A 20,197-nucleotide genomic window follows, 5' to 3' on the forward strand; every position below is an offset into this window, starting at 1 on the left:
TCAGCCTCTAAAGTGAGACCATGGTTAGGCAGACGTGTGTGTTGTTCCCAAACTAGAGAACCTGTTATACCCATATTGTCTCTGCTCTTCTGACTCTTCTGTACTTTGAGCTTTTTCCTTAAATGCAAAGAAAATACACATCACTACACACTGGGCTTTTCCTGCTTACTATTTAAAGCATAACTCCGACCCATTTTCCCATCGTTTCCTATCATACTAATCGACTGTGACCAAAACCTCATCACTTGCTTCACTATAGAGCTGCTTGCCTTGCTTGCCTGGGTGTGCAGCTCTCCAATACAGATCAATAGAGTCAATAAAACCCATCCTGCTTACATTATCACTCTAGGCTTAATATGACATTCCTGAGCAATAGTTTTACATGCCTCGGGTTTTGTTTCTCATTTTCTCCTCAGAATGTACTTACCAAAAAGGTTGAGCACTGCTTTAGCTTCATCCTAACTTCATGTCTTCTTCTTCCTCTCCTTCCTCACCCACTCTTGTATATCCCTTTCTGTCTGTCAATCTATAGATGCATTCCGCACTTTTTTTTTATATGCGTTTCTGCCATTTTGCTGCACTGTTGCTCCACTCTCGAGAGGAATTCTTTGGAAAGTCCTGCAATATTGTAGCAAAGTAGATGCACACTGGTGGGGACCGTGCTGAAAATGCCTGAGAATAAGGGATCATTTCGAAGTCTTAGCGGAGAGAAAAAGAGTGGGGAGTCGAAGTGAGAGGAGGAGGATTTGAAAAAGAAGCCAACCGGGGAAGATAGAGGTGTAATGAACATGGTTAGGTAGGTTTTTTCCCGGGAAAAATCCTCGGCTGCACAGGAGGCGATGCGTTTTATGTTTCCGGCAGCGGCAACGGCAGTTTGTTTGGGATAAACAGAAGAAGAAGAACCGGGTAGTTGAGCAGCGATAGCCACCATGGCTGAACGGGCAAAGAAAAGGAGAAACTCAAACTGCATCAACAGAAAATCCAAGGAAGAAGACAAAGTCACGGTACTGGACACACTCTTTGATTGACAGGTGATCTGTGGGACGAGCAGTGCGGAAATCTAAATCACAGATACTGAGAAAGGTTTTTGAAACGTATGGACGGGTTTGATCTTTCTCTACCTCCCCTCCCCCTCCTCTTCCTCCTCGCCCAGACTCCCCTCGCTCTCCCCGAAGGTGTAAACTGACCTGCCCGTCTTCCCACAAGCCACTGGGGTCCTAGATGGGCTCTGCCTGACGCTCTCAGGCAGTAACTCATCTCCACCTTTCATTGGCTGACAAATTGACTAATTGCATTCCAACAGTCACGGCGGTTGTCGGGAACGCAATTAATGCCCTCCATTACCTGTCAATCAATCGTAGGTGTCAGGGAATGTAAACTCTAATCCTAGGTCATCCATATCAGAGAGATGCTTCCACACATTTTTTTTTACATTCTCCACTCCCAAGAGGAATTGTTTGGAAATGTAATGCAAGAAGGACATCTGTAATGGCTCACACTATTGCAGTTATATGAAAATAAATGATTTGTGTGGGAAACCAGTTGGTGATGTTGTGATTCAGCCATTGTCACAGTTACATGTCAGGGGTAGGATAGAATAGAATAGAATAGAATAGAAGAGGATAGAAGAGGATAGAATAGAATAGAATAGAATAGAAGAGGATAGAAGACAATAGAAGAGGATAGAATAGAATAGAATAGAATAGAAGAGGATAGAATAGAATAGAAGAGGATAGAATAGAGTAGAATAGAATAGAAGAGGATAGAATAGAAGAGGATAGAATAGAGTAGAATAGAATAGAATAGAAGAGGATAGAATAGAATAGAAGAGAATAGAAGAGGATAGAATAGAGTAGAAGAGGATAGAATAGAGTAGAACAGAAGAGGATAGAATAGAATAGAAGAGGATAGAATAGAATAGAAGAGGATAGAAGAGAATAGAATAGAAGAGGATAGAATAGAATAGAGTAGAATAGAATAGAAGAGGATAGAATAGAATAGAGTAGAATAGAATAGAAGAGGATAGAATAGAATAGAATAGAATAAAATAGAATAGAATACATTGAAACGCCAACACAAGAAACATACATTTACAGCATAGCATACAACACATCAGGCAAACACTTAGAGGTCCTATGAAAAGTTGCAATAGATTGCAAGAGATTGAGACTTGGAAATGATGGCTTCACAGAAAGAGTCATGTTTGCAGAAAGAAAGAAAGAAAGAAAGAAAGAAAGAAAGCAAGGAGGGAACCATCGATTTTCAGACAGTTGACATTTAGGAGAGCAATGGTTTGTTTCCATGTTGTAGCTCCATCCTCATGCCAGTTGACCGCTTAACCTTTCGGTTTGTGCTGGGGAAAAAAAACAAAAAAACTGACGACTTGGCAAAACTGTCCCAGTAAATAACAGCATTCACCCCAACAACAGGGAGGGTGTGCCCGCCCTCCTGCCTGCCCTCGCCCTCCTGCCCGCCCGGCGGTGAGAGGTGAAGTCAGGGAGAGGAGGAATGTTGGCTGCAGATGAAAGAGGGAGACGCAGGCTGGGATGTGTAATAACTCCCGACACATCAGCCTGTCGCTATAATAACCCCCATCCTACAGGCCACAACATCTCTCTCTCTCTCTCTCTCTCTCTCCCTCCCTCTCTCTCTCTCTCTCTCTCTCTCAATTCAATTCAATTCTATTCAGTTCAATTCAATTCAATGTGCTTTATTCCCTAAGCATTAAAGTAAGAACTGAATCAGCATTTAAGAAAATGAATCCTGTCCTTTCTCGTGTGTGTGTGTGTGTGTGTGTGTGTGTGTGTGTGTGTGTGTGTGTCTGTCTGTCAGTCGCTCAATACATGAAGGATCTAGGTTGATGCTGTGTGTGTGTGTGTGTGTGTGTGTGTGTGTGTGTGCGTGTGTTTGTGTGTGTCTGTCTGTCAGTGGCTCAATACATGAAGGATCTAGGTTGATGGTTGTGTGTGTGTGTGTGTGTGTGTGTGTGTATCAGTAGCTTAATATGAACGATCTAGGTTGATGATCTCTGTGTGTGTGTGTGTGTGTGTGTGTGTGTGTGTGTGTGTGTGTGTATCAGTAGCTCTATGAAGGATCTAGGTTGATGATCTCTCTCTCTCTCTCTCTCTCTCTCTCTCTCTCTCTTTCTCTGTGTGTGTGTGTGTGTGTGTGTGTATCAGTAGCTCAATACATGAAGGATCTAGGTTGATGCTCTGTGTGTGTGTGTGTGTGTGTGTGCATGCGTATTTCTCCCCTTCTCTCACTCCAATTACTGATATTCCTCTTTCAAATTTGTGCTGTGTTTTTTTTTCTTTCTTTTTAGCCAAAAACAAAATGTTCCCCCATTTTAATGAAACTACTCTCCATCAAGACAAAATGTGACTCGGGGCTAAAACCCAGCCGACATATAAAGTCATCATACCAGTTTTTTATTTCCACAGAGGAAACGTCAAAGTCAGCCTAAAGGAGAGTTTTCACAGCCAAATAAAGTACTTTTTTTTTCTTTCTTTTTTTTTTTTTTTTTTTTTACAGAGTGACAGCAGAGCCTTCAAAGAGATTAGTGCGGAAAACTTCAAGGCGGATCCGCGCGGGCCCCGGGGCGAATATGAAAAGCCCGACATTGTCCTTACTGTCCCCCTGCCTTCACCTCCAGCTGACACCGTTAACACCTTAAATAACACCAGTATGTCCCATAGAAAAAAAAAATCAATAGGACCTGGTTGGGTTTTAAGAAGAGCCAAGTTCTAATTTAGACTAAGTCTTGTATTCACTGCGTTTTATTTTTGCCTTTTCTGTGATGAAAATCTGGATTAATTGCTTTGCTTTGAAATGTTTTGGCAATATTGGTTTCCTTCCATTCATGCCAATAAAGCTACTGGAACTTAAGGGAATTTAGACTAATTTGGTGAATCATTAATTATTGAAATGAATCTTGAATATGAAGCTTGGTTATTATCCTCCATATACACTCAATGGTTGATTAATTGGTTGACTTTATTCGGTTTTTATGCCTCTCATCAAATTAACAGGTCACTTCAATAGTCGCTGTAATAGATGGGCATTTGTATAATTTAATCCCAAAATACATAAATAATAAGTTTATGAAAATGCATTTGATTTGTATTGTCTTTGATTCTGCTGTTCATCATCCATGCGCCGACCTCTTTTATTAGTCATTGCTGCGTGGAAGTGTGTGTGCGTGTGTGTGTGTGTGTGTGTGTGTGTGTGTGTGTGTGTGTGTGTGTGTGTGTGTGTGTGTGTGTGTCCATTGGAAACAGTTCAAAACGCCTTTGAAATGACTTTACCTCGTTTTACATGTATTTTTGTAATTCTAATATGGGTAGAACAGGGTTTTTTTTTTGGCTTGTTTAGTTGAAATTTGTATCCAGGCCCACAGTCCGGGATTTCCACGGAGGATCGAGGGACATAATGAACATAATGAATTGATACTTCACTGAAAATTACAGTGTCAGACCCTCCGCTTTGCCAAAATCACAAGTTTTGAGTTACTTTAGAGAGGCGGTGTTTATTGTAAATTGTCCCTCGGTTTGGACCACAGGCAGCGCGCTGTGTGTGTGTGTGTGTGTGTGTGTGCGTGTGTGTGTGTGTGCGCGCACTCCTATCATTTCAATCGAGTCATAAATTGAAGGTTCACGTCCAATATTCGCGCGTAAAAATCCAGTTGATTGAGTCTAGATGGGAATTTATGACGTTAATTTGGTTTGATCAGCCTGTAATTTCACTTTTGGCAGAAGAAGAAATTGATTTTGGAATCACGCGGTGTAGTCGGCGAGCCAAGCGGTGCGTATAGCCTCATCATCTATTTCTAAATTCATACTTATTCATACTTTTTCACTTATTTTACTGTGTTCATCACAGATCAAGGCAAAAAAAAAAATGCAACTTTTCGATTAATTTGGCATGGGAACCAGTTTGTATCTGAGCCTGAGTGAGTCCAGATTTCATCTTGATGTCATCAGATCCAGCAAAAAAATAAATAAATAAATACCACAAATCTATTTAGATTTCTGGTCTTTCTTATATTTCTGGTAGATTAGGAAAATAAATCGGTGCATTCAGGACCAAGATTCCCTCTAAGACGATATATAGGTTGGTGGCCTATGATGATTTATGATTAATAAAATCTGGTCAGTCATAAGTTATTACTCCACTTATACCCAGAAATTGAGTCAGTTTTGGAAGTGTTGGTGCCAAATGATACCAGATGCACTGCTTTTAATTAAGTGAACTGACGCCCCTGAATTTTATTCCCTCTCCATCAGTGGGTTGAACTTTACGCTTTTGTCCAGAATCTGACACCTTATGATTTATAGTTAAGCTTCTAATATGATTTCAGTTAAGATCCTTTAAGAAAAAAAGAAAAAAAAACGAACATTTGGGCCATGTATTTTCCGCCAAAAAAAAAAAAAAAACCCCAAAGAAGAGCGAGCTCCATTGTCGTGGAGCACGAACGTGATTTGTGAGACACGGTAAACCGCCGCAGCCAATGAGCGCGCCGCGTGCCAAAGTGGAGGCAGAGAATGGGCTTTCCATAACGCACAGTGCGCTCTGGTATAGGGGGGAGGAACACACACTCCTCTCTCTCGGTGCCAAGTTCCTTCTTCGCAAACCTCCCCCGACAAAAACGATAACAAGAGCCGAGTTCTTTTTTTTTTTTTTTGGACGTTGGAGAGAAGAAATAAGAAAACAGCACAGAATTCTGGATATTAAATATTTCTTTCGGCGTCTTTTTCTCTCCCGGAGCTCCTGTTTTTTTTTTTTTTTTTTTCTGTCGCGGAGTGTTGGCTTCTCTTTTTCTGGGGGAAATATCATGCGTCGGCTGCGTCTCTAGTCGGACTCCATGGTCGTGAAGGCAGAGCGTCGCGTTTATGGACCCTTCAGCAGGGATGTAGCGGAGGGTAAACCCACATAAACCCACTCTACCCGCCTTTTTATTTTGCGGGAACAGCCTTTTTTTAGGGCTGCCATAAATGTTAATGAGGTAAATTCACAGTAAACGGTGTCAAACTGGATGGAAAAACGGTCTTTTAAGGAAACAACGCGTAAATGTAATGCTTTTCTGAACGTCTAATTGATACGTTTTATACCAGCGGTGGTTTGCCTTATGATGATCCCATAGTTTATTTCCCACCGCATCACCGCCCCTCACCCCAATGATGACTATGAGCTCAATGTCGGACAGCCTGGTCCCGTCCGATCCGTCCAAATCGGCGTTTCTGGAGTTCGGCGGCCACGGCTACCCGGGGCACCCCGGGCACCAGCAGCCCTCCCCCGGCTTGTCCCACAACCACTACCCGGTGCACGGCTTGCACGCCGTGGGACCGTCGCAGCACGACGGGCCCTTCTCGTCCGGGGCGTCCTCGTACGGGCGCCCGCTGGGCTACCCGCCCTACCACAGCCCCGTGAGCGCGCACCACCCCGGGGCCTACCTGCCCTACCAGCACGGCGGGCACGGCGGCGCGCTCGGACACACCAGACTGGAGGATGCGGGTAGGTGGGGAGGGGTTGTTTTGATATAAAGAGTGGAAAATGGAGCATCCTTCTATAGATTATTATTATGTTGTTTTTTTGTTGTTGTTTTTTTTGTCTATTTTACCAACAGAATGATTATGACATGAATTCCTATAGTGAATAGTAGGCCTATCAGATTCAAGTGCAAGTGCAAATTCAAGTCCAAAATATTTATTTGAACAAGTCATTTCAGCTGGTATTGAGTTGAAAAAGCAAACAAAACACATTTAAGAAATTCTGAAAGAAAGGAAAAGAAAAGAAAAAGTCTTACATTCCACCTTCATAAATTCCAGTATAGGCTATGGGTCCCCTCTGTGCTTTAAACCCTGCACACACACGGTTTTTAATGAAATCAATCAAAGAAGGGAGCCGCTCTCAGCTCAGTGGGAAATCAGACTTTGTCCACATTGTCACGGGTTAGTTTGATTCACACTGATTCCCAGCCGTGCTAAAAAAATGTGTATGGGCCTATGATTTTTTTGGTATTGTAAGGATAAAAGCGTCTAAAGCGCCTAAATGTTATTTTGAAGTCCACGTTTACCTACACATATCTGCTCTAGCCTACTCTATCTTACTTTGCATATGTAATTGGTGCAATAAAAAAATAATGTTTCGTGTACCATACATTTACAAGAGTAATACACTGTTCAAAATCATAGATGCCTTGCGCGAAAAGTTTGAAGGGAAAAAAAAACCCAAAGTTGGATTGTTCTCAGCTCCACTATAATCAATGGTTTGTTGGCAATGCACAATAATTGGATCCACACACAGGTCGCCCACAACATGATGTTCGCTGTGCTTTGGGGTTGGACGGAGGGATGGTTTTTAAGGCCGATGGAGACTTTGGGCCACAAGAAAACTAAACTACCCAACATCGGCCCTGCGGTGTCCCGCAAGAGCCGGCGAGGAGGAGACTTGCCTCCAAACCATATTTTCTCTCATCTGCACATGCACGTTATTACTTCATCAGTGGAGACTCTGAGGCCGATAGGTTCACCAAACCAGGACAGGATAAAATGTTCATTACCCGTTTGATTCAGTTAAAAGTTAAACCCAAAGCAGTCTTGTTGAGTGTAAAAGTATACTAAACGATGAAAGGTTTCGTTGCAAAATTAGATATCTACCAACAACAAAAAAAGTAATTTTACAAAAGCATCAATAGCACAAAATAATAATAAAAAATACATCTTTTTTTTTAGGATAGTTGGTTTAGTTCTTGATTGACAAATTTATAACATCTTTACCAACTGGATCTTATTCTTATATTCAGGCTATATTATTTATTTTATTATTTATATGATAATTATTGATTAATATCTAGTGACTGTTTTCCCCCTAATAATGGCTATATAACGTTTTAGTACTCGTCAAACACATTGCAATTTATTTGAATAGTCACACTATAGTTGTTATTATATTAATAGCCTTTAATAAAATGATATAATTGAAACTAGGTCTAGACAGCAATGGGCAGCCCCATAAATTCTAAAAATTTCCCCATTTTGATTTTCAGAAATTGCTGACAAGTCGCCACTATTGTTCCTGAGAAACATTAAAAGAATAAAAAGCAAACGTATTAAATGTGAATAGTCCATTGGATTGCTGCGTGCTTCCTTCACTGCAGCGGCTCCATTTGCCCCCCTCATGGCAGCGTGAGGCGGAATATCACATGTCCTGCAGTGAAGAAGAGCGTGCTGCACACTGCACCGTGTCAGCCATCACATGTCCCATGTTACAGACTGCTCCACTCACTCTCATTATATAAACACTGGCTGCACACAATGCCTCCATGTTGTGCTGCATTGTTGCAATTGGAAATACTACTACTACTACCACTACTACTACTACTACTACTACTAATAATAATAATAATAATAATAATAATGATAATAATGATAATGATAGCCATCATAATCATAATAACATATCATCATTTAGACATGCCCTGAATAAGAAAATACTTAACGACAAGCAAATAAATCGTTCATATCCCAGCTTACTATTCGAAAACGGGTGTCAATTTTTCTTTTTCTTTCTTTCTTTCTTTCTTTCTTTCTAGTATCTAATCATTTTTGCCCATGGTTCTTTACTCAGTTTCTACAGTCTAACATGCTACAGTCTAAATTTTCCAAAATGTTCTCTTTCTTTTTCTTTCTTTCTTTCTTTCTTTCTTTCTGTCTGTCTGTCTGTCTTCCTGGCTTTCTTTCCCCCTTTTTCTATGTAGTATGTAATCTTTTTTCTCTATGGTTCTTTACTCATTTTCTACAGTCTAACACACGCATAATACAGTTAATTTTCTTTCTTTCATTCTCTTTCTTTCTTTCTTTCTTTCTTTCTTCCTCCCTCCCTTAATTCCCTCCTTCCATTCTTTCTCTTTCCCTATTTACTTTGCAAGAGCCCACTCTTTTTCCCTATGGCTCCTCACTCAGTTTCTGCAGTCTAACACACACACACACACACACACACACACACACACACACACACTCCAGTCCTGGTGAAGTCCCAGTCAGTGTTTCTGCCGGTTGCATCAGGATCAGTTATCTGAGCGTCTTGTGGGGCCGTGGCTTGTCCACAGCTGTTCTCTCCTGCCACTGCAGGCTATGAGCTCATGTCATAACAAAGATCAGCGTGGGCCAACATACACAGTTGTTGTATAGCTCCAGTATAGAAAAAAAAACTCACTGCCTATATGATTGAGCCGAGGCAAAAAGTTCCAAGCTTTGGAGAGAACAAAGTGGATAAACACTCATCTTTCTCTAATAGGCATTTCACCTGCACCTACTGCCATATAGTCAGTTCTTATATACACTATTTATTCCTATTTATACTCTATTTATATCATTCCAGCTTATGTGTAGCTTTTTTTTACCGTTGTAATGTTCAAAATGCCCAAAATGTAGTGCAATATTCTTTAGATCTGTGTATATTTCTACTTATTTTTTCTATTATTTATGTTTTTTATCACATCCTGTCAGTGTAATCAGTCAGGCTCAAACAGAGAATCATGTGCATATAATACAGAAAAGAGACCTATTTTTTATTTCTACTTATCCTTTTTTATATACTCCTTATGCTTATATGCTGCTTTCTTTTATGTACTAGTTCTATTCCCTAAATGTTCTACTTTAAAATATATTTTAAATACTATTTTTATACATTTTTGTGTTGTGTTATGTTTAAATTCTTTGTATGTGCAAACTTGCTCGGCCTGTGAAACTCATTATGAAAACGGTGTCGTGCCGACGCAACAAAATGGCATTTTTTGTAATAAGGATGCTTGTCAAAAATAGTCAAATCTACATGAAAAATCCCACATAGTGAAGAAGACAGCAACTCCCAAGGATAGATTGCCACCACAATTGCTCCTTTAAAAAAAAAAAAAAAAAAAAAAGCCAAAGACTTGAGACAAAAGCCTTGAGGAAGACACAATGTCAAACCGCGTCAGTTCTAAACAATAGTGAGCATTATGCTTTAAAAAGGAAGATTGTGGTCGGCAGTCTATTCTTGGGAGTTGCTGTCTTCTTCACTGTTTTGGATTTTTCATGCAGAATGGCAGTGAATATGTCATACACTCTACTGTCACTTTGCTGATGTTTTACTCAAGTAGAATTAAACGTTCTGGTGTAAAAAAAAAAATCTCCAGAAGTAAAAGTAAAAAGTGTCTCATTTAAAACGTCCTCAGAGGAAAAGTTACCGGGTGACTTTTCGATCTTTTCCGTGTGATTCGAAAAGAACGAGAGGACCGAGTTCAAAGTAGATTCTTTCAATTGGAAAAATGAGAAATGACTAAATGAAGTACACAAAAAGCTGCTCAATTACAGGAAATGTAAATAGTTGCTTCCACCCTTCCATACATTTCAGAAGGTCTAGTAACTTTATATTTATGCATTTTGTGTGCAGGTAGAGTTCCAGTTCAGCTCAAGCACACATGGGCTGTTGATGGGCCCATTTGCTAAAACAGGGATTGGACCTGTGAGCTTTAGGTTGCGGGACGGTCTTTCTAACCACTAGACCAGTGTTTCTCAACGTGGGGTTCGGGGACCACCAGGGGTCCTCGAGGGGGTTCCAGGGGGTCCCCAGGCAAAGTGATGAATTGTTAAACTTCACCATTATTTCATTTAGAAGAAGTTAACACAATTAGAGAAGGTAGAAGAATTACGATTTTGATCATAGTGTCTCTGTTATCTCTCTACCTACAATACAGATAGTCATGGAATTTTGGACAAAATCATATCTAACAATAAACATATTCTCAGATTTGGGTCAGAGAGACAAAATCTGTGGACTAAATTAGTGGTCCTTGATATGAAAAGGGTTGAGAATCACTGCACTAGACTAACCTAAAGCCTTAGGCCCCATGAAATTCCCCATTTAACTCATTTAACTAGGAACCCTAACCCTAGTTTCCCAATGAGACGTGTTCTTCCGTGACGTTCACTCCCCGCTCTCTCTCTCTCTCTCACTCCCCTCCCGACCCCCCCAGAGCACGACAAGCCCACGGCGGTGATCGAGAACGGGGAGGTCCGCCTGAACGGGAAGGGCAAGAAGATCCGGAAGCCCCGGACCATCTACTCCAGTCTGCAGCTGCAGGCGCTCAACCAGCGCTTCCAGCAAACCCAGTACCTCGCCCTGCCGGAGAGGGCCGACCTGGCCGCCAAGCTGGGCCTGACGCAAACCCAGGTGACCCCAACCAGACATACGCTTATCTCACCATACAATATAGGGTTCACGATTCAATACAACCACGATACGATGTGATAAATTGAATTATGTTAATTTCTGAGGCACAAATCTTTCTAGCGATGGCATTGGGTTTCCAGAATGTAAACAACAATTTAAAAATGTCATTACAAAGTGACAATAATATAATTTGGATGGAGAGCTTGTGAAATTGTGATGGTCAAGCCGTCTCATTTGTGATTACTACAGCAGAATAACATGGAGCTAATATCATGATTCATTTTTCTGCCCCGTGATACGTATTGTCACATTTTTGTATCGCGATATATTGAATTTCTATATATCGTCCCATCCCTAATGCACAACCACAAATGCACACAAAATAATTTCATCAGTATCATGAAGCCCCCTCTTTATGGCACACTTTCCAATAATAACCCAATTTATTGTAGCCGTTTTTTTTTTTATTGAAGATGAAGCAGAGAAAGAGACATAAAGTCCTAAACAAACCCAAGGGCAAAGGAATGATTTCATTGCTGAAGGCTATAATGATAATAGTCAGAATATTAACAAATTGTCTATGTAACATATGAAACAGAGTTGTCTACAACATATGCGTACCATAACTATACATACTTTTTTTTTTTTTTCACAAATTTTGGGGAAAATATCCACTTTTAGGCACTGCAACTGTGTTACAAGCATTCTTGTTCAAGTATCAGCAATAGTCTATAATCAGAATATATATATATAACTATTAGACTGATAATTTCATTGGGTGTGTAATGTGAGAGGGCGATCAAGTCAAAATTATCACCCAAAACAGACACTGCTGCATTCTTCTTCACAGGCGTCACAGAGTGCTCCACTGTATGTGTCATCCGTGTAATTAGATATTGTTGTTTACTGGGCTATGCTTTAACGTCACTTGATGTTTATTTATAGACCGTTTGTCACAAAGTCTTTTACAGAAGACAAAGGAGATGAAACCGATTAAAAACAAGGAGAAATAAAGAGGTAGAGCAAGTATATCGCAAAGTGAGGCCAGAGCCCGTGTGTGTGTGTGTGTGTGTGTGTGTGTGTGTGTGTGGAGGTGGGATGGCGTCCCCCCTTGTTAGCAGAAATGATTAAATACCTCCCCCTCTTGTTAAGGAGATATTTAAGAGAAAATGTAAGGGAAACGGTAATTGTTCCCCTTGCTGTGTATAAACTTTAAGTGGAAAAGTGAAGGAAAACAATGATTTACCTGCGGACCATTCCGCTCGTTAAATTGGAACAAATCACCCTCTGTGTGTGTGTGTGTGTGTGTGTGGGGGGGGGGTGTATTAGTAGGGCCCACTCATGAATACCTGAGCCTTGATCTGGTGTGACTCTCGTGGCAGAGTGACAAGAGTAGAGGGTGGAGCGCCTCTCGGAGAAAATGGATCCTGTGTGTGTGTGTGTGTGTGTGTGTGTGTGTGTGTGTGTGTGTGTGTGTGTGTGTGTGTGTGTCTTGTTTTGCATGTCTATGCATGTCTAAATGCGTAGTTATATGTACATTTATATGTCTGCACAGTTTCTGAGATGACCGGCTGAAAGTTAAGAGGGGTTTGGGCTTTGTTTTGGACGATCACTGGTCATCTCTCTCTCTCTCTCTTTTTATTTCTCTCTTTTCTCCCAAACACACACACACACACGCACACACACAGAGTGGCAAATAAAACATAATGGCAGCCATTTTGTCGAGTCAGATAATTGAAACACCCACTAGTGACAGGCCTGAGGATCATACGCTTTGAGTGCTTTGAAATTTAACGTAAGAATTTATGACATTTGCATATAAAATAATCCATTTTCTACTCTCTATGGCTGACTGATAGAACACAATAGTGATTCAACCTATTGCCATTGGCTGTCCTAAACAGCCGGTGTCTGGCAGCTCTTTCCCGGGAAAAAATCCTCCGCCGCACAGGAAGTGATGCGGTTTACGTTTCCCGGTTTGTTTGGAATAAACAGAAGAAGAAGAACTGGGTAGTTAGAATGAGCAGTGATAGCCAAACAGACAAAGAATGTATGTAGCAACATCCTCTTTGTGGCAGGAGACAATGGGGTTAATTGGAAATACAGTCTTAGTTTTGATTAATTATTACTATTAATTAATAGCATGTTTAAGAATAGGCCTACCTTACATACATGTATATCAAAAACATACAGGGAAAGTTAAGTAGGATTGCGAGGGAACACCTCAGTTGAGATACAAATATGAGTTGTGTGTGTGTGTGTATGTGGTGTGTGTGTGTGTGTGTGTTTGCTGAGGAAACACACGGCGATGATGTCATCCAACGTGCCACCCGTAATCCCGTACGAATTTACTATCACAGCACTGTTTGCACTGGGAGTAAGAGATCATCCGTTCGTTTGCCTTCGCCCTCTTGTAGTGGAAAAGTGGCTTTGAATTGCGGTCTGCCCAAAGTCCTCCCCGCGTGTACAGTACGATTACAAAAGAAAAACACAGCCATTGTTTGCTTTTCCTTTTTTTTTTTTTTTTTTTTTTTTGTTTCTTTTTGTTTGACTTTTCAGTGGTTTGGTTTGGAGCGGTGAGAGCGGGCTTTGACTGATTGCAGTACAAACTTTATGTCAGAATTATTTGCTTAAAAGTGAGAGTGCAATTAAAGGATATCTCGGTACGGATAGTCTCAGGACCGCGTGGAAACATTTTCTGGGGAAGACTTGAGATAATCTCCCACACTTGCAAAGTCGGGGAGCTTCCTTTTTCCATGCAAATGCTTCCCTGTATTATAATCGTAAAAAAAAACACATTTGAAAAAAAGACATTTACCTACAAATTGGAGGTAAAGATTTGCAGCATAAAGCCCCGTTTCCACTCGATGACTTTATTGGAATTTAAATGAACACTTGTGAATATGTGTTTTGGTTCACCTCACTCATGCATTCTTCACATTGAGGGTTTAACAAACGTTTTTGCATCCAGGACACCCAAGTGGATATTCATTCATTCATTCATCCATTCATTCATTCATTCATTCATTCATTATGTTTTGTCCCAAGATTTGGCATCTATGAAAATGTTTGGTTTTACATATGATTTAGCGTTGAATTCTATAACTTTTTACACAGTATGTGGGGAGCTAAGAGCAAGGAATAGTCTTTCTAATTCATTCTGTCATCGTACAAACTGCTGATGAATGAATTAAGAGTGAAATTAAATTAATTCTTCATTTACCTGGGGACAAACTGGAACCTCCTCAATGGTACTCAATGGTACTTTAACCTCACTTTGAGAATAATTACCATATTGTGAGAAGAATTACATTATTTAATATCTTTTATAAGTAGTGGAAGTACATAAGTAGTGGATCTTGTCAATTAAAAACTATTAATTCTATATTCTAAAGCCTAAAGTTTTGGATCACGAGACTAAATTCTGATTGACTGCATTATAAAATACAAAATACATACAGCCAGATTGAAATATGTATTGTAAAGCCTCCCCTAAGTGGATAGTATGACAGTCTAGAGCTTATTTTCTTTTCTGGTGGCGGCGTTACAGCTGAAGTGGCTGCAAGTGATTTAACGTGCGGCCGGCTGAGTGGATGGAGACACGATGCGGCTTGTATCGAAACACACAAGTCATGTGGCTCGCAGTCGGTGGTAATTAGGCTTTAGCTGCTGGCCCATGTGTGCGCGTGTGCGACCCGTACGAGAACACACGCACACTCGCATTCCTCGCGTGCACGGATACCATTTTTTTTGGGGGGGGGGGGGGGCGTGCACGGGACACACACACACACACACTTGAAGATACCCATCATACACCACAAATGTATCCTCGCTGTGTTTGGCTCCTGCCTCCATTACGCCGCCAGCCAACCAGTGACCGCTTTCCCTCTGAGGCTCCTTCCTGCCGCTCCCTCCCATGGCTGCAGCTGAGGAATGGCACGTACCACTTCTCTCCTTGGAACAATTTGACCACTCTCTCTCTCTCTCTCTCTCTCTCTCTCACATATGCCACCCACCCAATGGAAACCTCCTTTTTTTTTTTTGGAGGGGGGGAAAAACCACTGTACGGTCAACTGGAGTGGTTTCACCTAATATTCGAGAACACACAGAATATGTGGCACTCTCACACACACACACACACACACACACACACACACATACAGTGGCACCTGGCCTGCCCCTCAACCATCCTCCCTTCCCCTAATGCCGGTGTCATTAGCCGAGCTCTCAGGCGAGCTGTCAGCCCCATGTTGCCGCTGGAATATGAAACCAATAATTACAGCAGAAATCCTCTCACTGAGGCTGCATTAACTTAACGCGCTTGTTGATTGACTACCGGGCTCATAAGCCGAGCTCCACATATTCACTTTGGTTTTCCATGTGTGAGCTAACTCTGTGGTGAACCACTCCAGGTTAATTATTGCACTGTAGGCTCTGCGGTTTGGTAACTGTAATTGTTATTACATTGGTATAGAGATTATTATGAAGAAGGGATGGCAATTTGGCCTCAAAACTGTAACTGTGCCTATACAACTGGCTGTTTTGTTTCTTAGATATGATATTTCTTCAGATATATGGTGATAATACATGAATTTGAATGGTGGATTTGGTGGGTTTGAATCTTATTACACTGCAGCTGCAAGTTGATTGCTAAATAATAACATTATGAGCTGTAATTATAATGAACTTGCTCATTTATGAAGTGATAGTTCGGTTTTATGCGTTCACCACCCTCCATACTAACTTCAAACAGGCTGTGATTTACGTCAGCAGAGATTATTGGAAGAATCAAATGAAATATTGTCATATGTCGCATTACTTATAAACTGCAAGCTGGCTGTGAATGGAATTGCCTTTTTGATTATTGGGTCGTTTTTTCCATATATTTAGAGTCAATTAAAGCAGGCTGATTTCTTTCTTTTTTATTTTTTTTTTATTTACGAGAATATCTTTTACAACACGGTTGTCGCAGCTCCATAAACCACTTCAACCATCTCCATAAATACCCATAAAATCCCAAAATAATAATTCCCAGGATTGTCGGTGTGATGGAGAAAACAACCTTCGCGCCAAGAGTGTTTTTCTCTCCTTTTATTTGCTCTTTTATCTCTCTGCGCTGCCGGCCAGGCCTACACTATATATTTCTCCAAGCGGCACCAAATCCTTTGGGCGTTTATTTTCCTTTATAACGCCGTTAAAAACCTGTTTCAGACAAAACTATTGTTCGCTGACTGTGTGTAATTATTTATGATTCATGTGTTCCCGCAAAGCTGACATTTTGCCCGACAGGCATATTCGTGTAATTTGACGCTCAATTTGCAAGCATGCTGGAAACGCGGAGCACGCCAATTATTGCAACATCAATAATATTGAATCATCTATAACCACAGGAAAAAAAAATAATCTGACGGATATTTCATGCCAGCCTAATTAAGACGTAGAACTATTCTGAATATGGGGCTATCGGCTTATCTAAAATTGTGTATTTGCTTATAATTTCTATACTTTTGACATTATGAGTTTATTAAGCTGAGCCTCACCATCAGTGTTGGATTTATTTCTTATAATTTCTCAAAATGTATTGAATTACTAATTTGCCTACTGTTTGCTCAATTCAAAAGCAGTAATTAAGTAATCTACTTTTCCGTTGCATCTCTTACCTTCAGCCCTATCAAAAAATTATTGTAATATTCCTATAGCCTAATATTCCTATAGGGACTAATAGTGGTAATGGTGAGTTTACAGTGACCTTATTGTACTTTATGGTATTTTTTTTATCTCATGTGGTGTCACTATAATATTCATATATGGACTTACAGTCTGTTTATGGTACCCAAAAATGAGGTTATACTGACCTTGCTGAACTTTAATGTTATTGTATATCTGTTTTTTTTATTTACTACCGTAGTTCCTATAATATCCCTATAATATCCTTACAAGGACTTATAGTGTGTCTGTGGTAGGCTGGCCTCATAATGACCTTAGTATTCCTATAATATTCCTATAATATTCTTACAAGGACGTGTGTGTCTGTGATAGGCTGGCCTCATAATGACCTGACTATTCCTATAATATTCCTATAGGGACCTAGTGTGTCACATACTTTACATAGCGTTACAGTGTGTCTGTCATATCTGTAGGCCTATTCTAAAATTAGCTGTAGGCCACTACAGTTCATTTCAGTTCCACCAGTCCTTACTGTGGAAAGTAAACGGCTCTAATAGCAACCGGCACTGCTCACCATTAATCATCTGCAATTCTTTCCCTCTCTTGTTCCTCAGGTGAAAATATGGTTCCAAAACAAGCGCTCCAAATACAAGAAGATCATGAAGAACGGGCCCTGCGGACCTGAGGGAGACCACCTCGCCCCCCCGCCGTCGTCCTCCTCCTCGCCGTGCTCTCTGTGGGACATCACCATGGCCGGTAAAGGCGCGCCGGTGCACTCCGGGGGATACATGAACAATTTCGGACACTGGTACCCCGGACACCAGCAGGACTCCATGCCGAGGACTCAGATGATGTGACAGACAGGACGGAGCGGGGGGGGCGACGCGTCCGGGACAATTATGGATTTATACCGCCGAGCTGATTGGTGTTTTAGTCGCACTAACTTTTCTCAGATGGCAGAGCCGCGCTGGTGGCAGAAATAATCTCATTGGTTGAGTTGTGCCGCAGTGGGCGGGGCCAAAGAACCGCGGGGTTTTCTGGCTAAGTAACGTTAGACTGAAGCCCAGTGAAAAAGACAAGAGGTAAGAGAGGAGGAAGCTGATATGTAGGCTAAGTGATAATGTGTTTATTACCAAAAAAAAACAACTTAAAAAGTAGTTCAGCAGGACTGCAACCATAGAAATGGTTAGCCGAGTGTTTGTCTGCAGTAGGCTAACAAAGGAGTAGCTAATGTCTTTTTGGCACAAGGTGTCGCTAGTTAATTTGATTAGAAATCAACAAAATGGCTCGGACTTATTGACTGCAGTGTGATAGCTATATGTGAAATGAGTCTGTAGCCTAATTCAGAAATAACAGACCTCAGAATTCATTGGCCAATCAGAATTGAATATTCAACAACTTTGTCTTGTTACTAACTGGAAATGTAATCTTAATATCTAGGCCTATAATTTCTAGGTTAGCGTGTTAGCCTAACTAACCTAGCTTCCAAGTTCAAACTATACTAGCCTCTTTGTTTATTTAAGCTAGCTAGCCTGCTGACCCTGAATACCATGGTCATGGATGAATGAAAAAAATAAGTCATGGCCATTTATATTTCTTATTTATATTTTGACCAGAGCTCCTTCTTTGCCGTTCAGGTTTTCCACTTAGCTAATTGCTCTGAAAACTTGTGGTTCTTTGGCTCCGCCCACTAAGGTTTAACTCAACCAATGAGATTATTTCTGCCTGCAGAGCGGCTCTGCCTCTGAGAAATGTTTGTAGAATTAAAACTCCAGTCTGCTGTAGCTAATGCCAGGGCCGCATTTCTGATTCTGGACATTTCAGGTTTTTCTGCTGCATTTTGCATCATGGGCATCTGTTTGGTACACAAGGACAAAGAAGTGTTTTTTTAAGGGTTCTTTGGTTAGGGTTTAGTGGTTCTATATGGAACCATAATGATTCAAAGAACCCTCTATTTTGCTATAGTAATAACTGGTATATCAGAGGAAAGAACTTAATTTTGAGGATTTGGAGCATTTCATTCATTCTTAAAGGCTTGTAGCACCATAAAGACAATAAGGCCTATGTAGAACCATTTGTTTGCCTGGTGCTATAAAGAAGCCTTATAAAACGGTTCTGTACAGCACCAATAAAGGGTTCTGCTAAGGTACAAGACTGAAGAACCATTTTCCGGTACTATATAAAATCCTTTTTGTTCTGAGTGTATGGAAAATGGGCCCTCAGCCTACAGTGAGTCCAAATTGAATCTCTTGTGCTTTTTTTATTATTATAATGAAAGATCTAAACGAGCTAAAAGATCAAGGCAAAAAAAAAAAAGCAAAAATTTATTTGAAAGATGTCTTTAAAAAAAAAAAACACATCAGGGGAACATTCAGGACCAATGTTCCCTCCATGCTGATTTGATGTCCTCCGTCCAATAATTTATCAAATTGACTAAATAAAAATAATGATCTCGTTAGTCATTATATTGCTCCACTTATTCCCCAGAAATTGAGCCGGCTGAAGCGAGGTTTGGAAGTTTTGGTGGTAAATCATATCAGATACACGGACTCTGCCATATTATAGGGTTTAATGAATTGCAGTTCTACTCCTGATTCTGCACATTTCATTTTGTTCTCTCTTTTCGTTCTCCTATGGATTTTCCTGATGGTTTTTGGCGGTTTTTCTCACCCTTATTGCTCAGAGAATGATCCAAACGTTTCCTCCCAGCATTTCGACTCGTTTTATTCTTTATTCTCTGGACTTTGTGGGCCTGAGGCCTTTTGAACTGAGACAGACTTTACAAACTTTTGTTTCACGACTCCTCCAGTTTACAATGTTATATAAGACAACTTCTGTTGACTAGAATTTATTCAAGATCCTAATAAAAAAAAAAAAGTATTTTGCCAATAAAATATTGGCTATGGGTCAGGATACTGTATGCTATTTGAAATAAATCGCCAGTGATCAATACTATTCTATTTTTCTATGTTTTTTTTCTTTTCTTTAATTCAACGTATTATACACAGGAAATAATGAGATATCTGTCCTAGAAAATGTGATTATTTCGGAATAGCCAAAATTTTACCTTTCAAGTCAAATTGACAACTAAGATATATATTTTTCTATATTTTTTAAAATCTCTATAGGCTACAGTAATATACTGTATTGCTAAAGCCTGTTGTAACAATATATTATATTACTTTTTCCGGTTATGTCTCAGTTGCCCTGAGGCATTTTGTTTTAAAAAATCTCCGACGTCGTAAATCAGAAGAAACGGGTCACATCTTCCCCCCCTCAAACATCTGGAAAAGCGAAAAGAGTCGTCAAACATTGTCAA

General features: G+C 40.4%; 1 protein-coding gene across 2 annotated transcripts; it reads left to right on the forward strand.

The window, feature by feature from the left end:
- The first annotated feature begins 5,580 nt into the window (after positions 1-5,580).
- On the forward strand, positions 5,581-19,815 carry LOC139640129 (homeobox protein Dlx4a-like). 2 transcript variants are annotated; one of them, XM_071514300.1, is made up of 3 exons: positions 5,581-6,524; positions 11,026-11,211; positions 17,493-19,815. In XM_071514300.1, the coding sequence occupies exons 1-3, from the start codon at positions 6,174-6,176 to the stop codon at positions 17,733-17,735; spliced, it is 780 nt and encodes a 259-aa protein (XP_071370401.1). In that variant the 5' UTR covers positions 5,581-6,173; the 3' UTR covers positions 17,736-19,815. The 2 variants fall into 2 exon arrangements, with proteins under 2 accessions (XP_071370401.1, XP_071370400.1); XM_071514299.1 differs by having other exon boundaries at positions 5,581-6,510; positions 11,015-11,211.
- Positions 19,816-20,197: the final 382 nt, after the last annotated feature.

This window comes from Centroberyx affinis, unplaced genomic scaffold (genome assembly GCF_046629955.1).
Source record: "Centroberyx affinis isolate AG114_WGS23_722 - 3 ecotype Tasmania unplaced genomic scaffold, CSIRO-AGI_Caff_v1 ptg008416l_1, whole genome shotgun sequence".
In the NCBI taxonomy this organism is placed as follows: Eukaryota; Metazoa; Chordata; class Actinopteri; order Beryciformes; family Berycidae; genus Centroberyx; species Centroberyx affinis.

Coding starts and splice junctions, on each gene's coding strand:
- LOC139640129 (XM_071514300.1), top strand. CDS start 6,174: ATGATGACTATGAGCTCAATGTCGGACAGCCTGGTCCCGTCCGATCCG. Junction 6,525..11,025: donor ATGCGGGTAGGTGGGGAGGG/GTTGTTTTGATA, acceptor GAGCACGACAAG/CCCACGGCGGTGATCGAGAA. Junction 11,212..17,492: donor TGGGCCTGACGCAAACCCAG/GTGACCCCAACC, acceptor CTTGTTCCTCAG/GTGAAAATATGGTTCCAAAA.